This window comes from Trachemys scripta, chromosome 8, assembly GCF_013100865.1.
Source record: "Trachemys scripta elegans isolate TJP31775 chromosome 8, CAS_Tse_1.0, whole genome shotgun sequence".
In the NCBI taxonomy this organism is placed as follows: domain Eukaryota; kingdom Metazoa; phylum Chordata; order Testudines; family Emydidae; genus Trachemys; species Trachemys scripta.
The window spans coordinates 50107063-50113842 of NC_048305.1; the positions used below are offsets into that span (position 1 = coordinate 50107063).

General features: G+C 48.3%; 1 protein-coding gene across 2 annotated transcripts in view; it reads right to left on the reverse strand.

Annotated features, from left to right (window-relative positions):
• Positions 1–6539, reverse strand: part of COP1 (COP1 E3 ubiquitin ligase) — a 205685-nt gene extending 199146 nt beyond the window's left edge. Inside the window, exon 1 of one of the 2 annotated variants that reach the window (XM_034778467.1) lies at positions 5957–6539. In XM_034778467.1, coding sequence (XP_034634358.1) covers positions 5957–6300 — 344 coding nt within the window. In that variant the 5' untranslated portion in view covers positions 6301–6539. The remainder of the gene's footprint in view (positions 1–5956) is intronic. The other variant, XM_034778468.1, reaches the window with a different exon arrangement.
• Between the last annotated feature and the right edge of the window lie 241 nt (positions 6540–6780).

Here is a 6780-nt window from a genome sequence, read left to right on the forward strand (position 1 = left end):
TCCAACCCTTTATAAATCTTAAGTGTTCTATGCAAGTGGTGTACACACACACACTTTTTCTGTCTCTTCCTATATAGAGCAACAGGTAGAATCCACTGCAGTTTCTCTAACTTGTCCTTCTATTCTTTTCTCTCATTTAATAGCAGAGCACAGCTTTTTATTTTTATTATATATATTGTGACAGACCCAAACCAGTGGGGTACAGGAGTCTGGTAGAGGGCAAATATACTGGTCACTGGATGAGTAGTTTTCTGTTCTCTGAGTGACCAGAGCAGGGGCTGCACTAGAGTAATCAGGAACCTGCTAGAACCAGTTAAGGCAGGCAGGCTAATTAGGACACCTGGAGCCAATTAAGAAGCTGCTAGAATCAATTAAGGCAGGCTAATCAGTGCACCTGGGTTTTAAAAGGAGCTCACTTCAGTTTGTGGTGTGAGTAGGGCTACCATAAATCCGGATTTTCCCGGACATGTCCGGCTTTTTGGGCCTCAAATCCCTGTCCGGCTTTTTGGGATTTCCCCCTGGACAGGGATTTGAGGCCCAAAAAGCCGCACATGTCCGGGAAAATAGAGAGGGAGGGCCTGGCGGTGCTCGGCCAGGGCTGGGGCCGGCAGTGCGGGCACGGGGCCGGGGGCCAGTGCCCCCGAGCCGGGCAGGCGGGCGACGCCGGGGCCAGGGCCTCTTGGCCTGGACCGGCCAGACTGGGCCGCGCTGCACCCCGCCCCCACCCAAGCTCACCTGCTGCCTCCCTGTTTCAGGCTTCCCGCGAACATTTGATTCGCGGGAAGCAGGGGAGGGGTAGGAGCAGGGGGCGGAGCGTTCAGGGGAGGGGGAAGAGTTGGGGCGGGGCCAGGGCCCCATGGTGTGTCCTCCTTTTTAAAAATTAAAATATGGTAACCCTAGGTGCAAGTGTGAGGAGCTGGGTGCAAGGAGCTGAGAGAGTGTGAGTGTGCTGCTGGAGGACTGAGGAGCACAAGCCTTATCAGACACCAGGAGGAAGGTCCTGTGGTGAGAATAAGGAAGGTGTTTGGAGGAGGCCATGGGGAAGTAGCCCAGGGAGTTGTAGCAGTCATGCAGCTGTTACAGGAGGCCCTATAGACAGCTGCAGTCCACAGGGCCCTGGGCTAGAACCCGGAGTAGAGGGCGAGCCCGGGTTCCCCCCAAACCTCCCAATTGACCTGGACTGTGGGTTCTTTCAGAGGGGAAGGTCTCTGGGCAGTTCCCCAACCCACATGGTGAATCTCTGAGGCAAGAAAATCCACCAATAAGTGCAGGACCCACCAAGATAGAGGAGGAACTTTGTCACACTATACACACACTTTTTTTTTTTTTTTAATAGAGACAGACAGACATGAACGACTGAGGCAACTAAGTCAAACAGAGGAGTCTTGCATTTTGTCCAAAACATGGTCATATTCTTATCCTCAGAGATTCTGGCAAGAAGTTCCACAGACTGAATTGTGCTGGCTTCTGAACAGGCTCGTCTCCTACTTATACTAGTCTTACCCCAACTGTTGAGAGTTTCTTGTCGCCCAAGGGGATTGCCAACTCATGAAGTCATCAGTGCAGAAGGGAAGGTGGTATATGAGATAAAGATTCTCAGTAAGCTGGGACCAGGCAATGATCAAGACCAGGCCTTAGAACTTGATCCAGTCTTTGATGGGCAGACAGTGCAGTAATAGATGATGCAGTTCTATCAATCTGTGTGTCAGCAAATGGGCTGTTTAGTTTTACACCAGCTGTATAGTGTTTGTGGATGCATTCCCCAAATACAGCACATTACAAATTGAATTAATATGGACAGGTCTATGTCTGACATTAGGATTAACAGGTTTCTGAACACTCCTGTGGTTAGATGTTTGGCTGTGTGGGTGTGTTCCCTCTGTGTGCTGCCCCAGCCCTGCAGAGACAGCTGGCACAGCAGACCTTAAGCTCAATGAGCACAAGCTCTGTTAAGGGATGAAGGTACGCAGCCAGGTTTATTGTTGACAAAGCACAGTACTAATATCCTGCAGACTCTACTAGGCCACTAATACATGTATGCCTGTAACAATGGATCAGCTCCGTGAACGGCTTATATTTTCTTATCATTAGGTTTATCATCCTGTAATCCTGACTTTTCAAATGAAAGGAAGACAAAAAGCAAAGCAATGAGCTTCCAAAATTCAAGTCTGCAAACAAAACTCAGTGCATAAGCAATGCCCAAGTCTTGCTGTTTGTTCTCAGAGCTCAGAAACAAGTACTACTATGAAACATTACAGTCACTGAAGAAGCAACATGCTCTGCTCCAAAGCAGCAGCAACACGACACCATTCTGGAAAGAGTTCTGTCCAGCATCCTGTTCAGAATTAATGTGGTGCCTAGAAAGGAGTACTAAAGAGTAAAGTGTGTCACAAGGTCAGGGGAGGAGATCCTCCATGATCAGAGACTTCCTCTTCCCATCAACTTCCCCATAGACAAGGAGAAAAAAGCCTGATAGAACTGTTATCCTGTATTTAAACACTCTTTCTTCTCTGTGTTAATACGGGATGTAAACTCCTGATAGTGAATAGTATTCTCTAGTGCAGTACTAACACAAAAAGCTCATCCTGTATACAGTTTTCTCCACTTTGTATCCCCAGATATTGGCTGAAATGTACTACAACTTGTACACAAGAGATACTCCAACAATTTAATGTTTGCTAAATATTTCACAATCCAAACCAGCAACCTAGGCCAAACTTTGCATTGCAGCTTAGCAATCACACTGCTGAGTAAGCATTTTTAAAGTACTGCACAGAGGTTATGGGCATAAACACCACTAATATTAAGTATGATTTCTGCATACACCTTTGCAAATCCCATTCACTCAAACCCATTTCTCTATTTCTCAGCTTCAGCCTGGTATCAACAGAAGCTACCACAGATCTTGCAGGTGTACCTTTTGTTACAACTCATGGTTCACATGCAGAGGGATCGCCAACTATTCCCTGTAGCATACTGTCTTTTGGAAAGTGTCTGAGTTTTTTCTTTATGGGAAATTTTTGCTTCTCAGGCTGGCCATAATCAAAGATTTATTTAAATTGAAATGTACGGCTCTGAAATCACACACATTTGAGTTTTCATATATTATACACAACTCCAAAGAGAGTCATCCAGTTTAGATTCTTACCTCTGTGTCACACAGATATAGCATTATCTCAGTGTTGTTACTGTAATTAATTGACAGGGCAATTATGTTTTGAGGATGACATTATTTCATAAATGTTAAAAAGGCTAGGGAAATACCTACTGCCCACAGAAGTCCATGACAATAAGCCAAGTTCAACAAGCCAATAAGCCACCTTATTGTTGTATCCTTTGACCTCTCTTCCCTCTAACCTTCTTTCTCCCTGCTACATTTAGTGCTGTGCTGTGCCTAAACTGATCATAAGTACTCTAGGTAGGGGATCATGTCCCCCAACCACCAACTCCTCAACAATGTCATCTCCCAACCATCTCCTCTCACTAACATCCACCCCAACAGTGCTATCTTCCAACCAAACCATCCCACTTCTCACAAAAAGTTGTCAACACACCAGTTGAACCCACCCACCAACCTTCTCAATCCAAAGCCCCAATCCAACCACATCTCCTTAATCTTGATGTTGTTGAGTGTATGGAGGGGAGTGGAGTTAACAGATGTGGATTCTACTCCATCTCCAGTTCTGCCACTAACACTGACACTCACTGAGCAAGTCACTCAACCTCTGTGGCCCCTTCTCTCAAATTATAATTACCCCACTAGATAGCTTCAGTTCTCCATCTGTACAATAGCAATAATACTTCCTTTGTACCACCCTTTGCTTGTCTTATCTATTTAGCTAGCAAGACAATCGCCGCTCTGAGGAGCTTACAATGTGTATCTCTAGCATCCAGCCCAATGGGGCCCCCTAAGCCTGATCGGAGCCTGTGTGCGCTACTATAGCACACATAGTAATAGATATCTTCCACCAAATCTTAAACCCAAATACCAACAGCTATACAGAGCAGTCTTGTAAACAGCCACCCCCAACAAAAATCATTAACAGTCCACCAGCCTGACTTCACTGAAGAGCCTAAACCTTCAACATACATCATCAATACATCACCATCACATTTACCACTCTAAAAATGGTGCATTACCACCCGCCCATATTGTCTGGTTATATTTCATTGCATTCATCCATCTGTTAATTAAAACTTTGCCTCTTGTAGCTGATTGAGACCAGCTGGAAAGTTTGGGGCCTATTAATGATAGGAATTGTTAATGCTTTCTTTTTTAAAGGCAGATTGCCATCAGTGACAGCAAGGCACTACCTCAAGAAACCATTTTATTGTTAATGCTTAACCTGCTACTACAAATTAACCTAAATTTTTTGGAGAACTGCAGGTACACCTTTATCATCACTGTTCACATTTCCTACTGATCTGGTTTTAGGTACTGGTCTGATACATGTGCAATTGTTACTGACCTTCCAAGAAACAGACAAGTCCATGCTGATTTTGTTAGTTCTATCAGCATATTTCAATACCAGTGATCAAGAGATTGTTGACTCCTCTTCAGAATCTCATAGGAGTGGACAGGAGAACTCTTCAGTGGGTTCTTTCCTGTCCAAGAGATAGAGCCCTGCAAATCCATGCAAATCCGTTTTATACCTGCAGGTGTGGATATCCACCGACCATTTTTACAGATCGTGAATACAAATTTTGTACCAGCACAGGGCTCTACCAAGAGTTGCTAAAGGATGACACAGTGATTACTCTTTCTCCTTAAAATCCATCACGTATGTGCAATTATAAATGGCTCAACATAAGTAAGAAGAAAGCAATGCCAAATATGTAAGGGGAAGAATTTAGGCACTGTACAAGAGCTGTGAGCACACTCTCTCTTGGAGATACATGACTGACCTTTGCCGATGTGTTTTACATTTTGTAGGGAAAAGGGCTCTATTATTCTTTCTGGATGCTTAGGTAGCAGTCATGGCATTTAGTTTTTCCAGCTAAAGTTTGTTGCAAACCATTCTTTCCTGATGCACCACAGTGATCTCTGCCATTGTAACTTAACAGTTCGCTACTGCAACATGCTGTACTTAAGCACCTTGTAACTTCAGCTAGGCAAAATGCTTGTCTCAAGTGCTGTGAGACAGTACTGCCACATACAACCAGTTCTTTGTGCGCTATACTGGTTAGCGGTTTGTTAACCAGAAGACTGGACTGCACCTGTAAGTAATCTACAAACACACTAAGACCCATTCTTTCAGGGCTTATCTCTACAGCAAAAATACATTGTATTAGAAAACATTAACTCACCCGATGTACAACAGTAGCACTGAAGAGGATAATCATGTTTAAAGTCAAGTTATGGTTAAACACAGCCAGCTAACCATTTTAAAACACAACTATTCTTATAAAGCATTCAGTGTAAACATACTGCACACACTTTTTCCCATAGTAGGCTAGGTCTCTCCCCTAGTTCCCTATAACTTGAAATATGGTCAGCTGGGCACTTATTGTGACCCGCCCAAGGCTGAATTTTTGAGTGCTAGGCACATTCCCAAAGGGAAACTTGTATCTCTGAAATCTGCTCCTGGCCACCACCTGCTAGGGCCCAAGTGTACTGAGCATCAGGTGAAAACGCCATGATTTGTTCGGTCAGGATTCATTAATTTGTGGTGTCAGTGAGATCTGCAGAGGCGGCATCTCAGAGAAGAAGAGAAAAGATCTTCTTCTGTAGGTGGATGTGGGTGGAAAGTCCTGCCGAGTCTTGTTAGGCATACAAAGGGCAAGCAAGAGGCAAGAACGCCGCCCCCCGCTCCAACCAAACCCCAGCTGCCCAGAAAACCCATCAACGTCCCTCAACTTCCCCCAACGCCCGCACCATCACCAGCCCCTCCCCCCAGGACAGCCTAGGGAGCAGCGGGGAGGTGCGTGTCCTGCCCCCCGGCCCGGCCGCACTCACCACACGAAGTCGTTGCTCTTGTCCTCGTACGAGTTGAGGAGCCCGTTGCAGAGCGGGGTCAGCAGCGGCCTCTTCCTGCTCCCGCCGCCGCCGCCAGACGAGGAGCCGCCGCCGCCGCTCCCGCCGGGCCTAGCCGCCCCCGCCAGCCGGGAAAGCCCAGAGGCCGCAGCCCCGGAGCCCGAGACGGCGGCCGCCACCAGCACAGGCCGCGCGGGGCCCCCCAGGCCCGCGGACGAGGAACAGGAGCCCGGCGCCGATGACGATGAAGCCGAAGTGACGGCGGAGGCCGCGGCACCCTGCCCGGCCGGGGGGTGCTGCTGCGGCGGCTGCCGGCTGCCTGACATGCCGAGGCCGGGCGGGGGAAGCCTTAGCGCATCCTGCGCGCAGCCGCCACCACCACGGTGGAACAATAAAGTTTTGTTCAAAGCAAGCACCGCCCACCCGCCAGAGCCGCGGCCGCGCGCGCAACTTTATCGGCACCCCCCCAGCGGCGTCAACACAGGCCTACGGCGGAGCCAGCCTTGTTCAACCTTTATTGACAGGCCCACTGCGGGAGACAGCAGGCCGAGCGGGGCTGAAGGGGACGCTCCGCGGCCACCGCGCACGCGCGGTCTGCGGTGAAGAATGGGGTTCCGCCGGCGGGGGTGGGGGAGAAGAGCGGCGCGTGCGCATCTCGCCGAGGGAGGGTGAAGGGAGGAGGAGCCGAGGGGGTAGTTGCTAGTAGCTGGAGTTGGCCGAGGGGCTCTTTATCCTAGAGCTGGGGAAGGCGAAGGTACTGGCAGGCAGGGCTTGATCTAGGTTTTTGCCCGCCCTCCCCAGCAAAA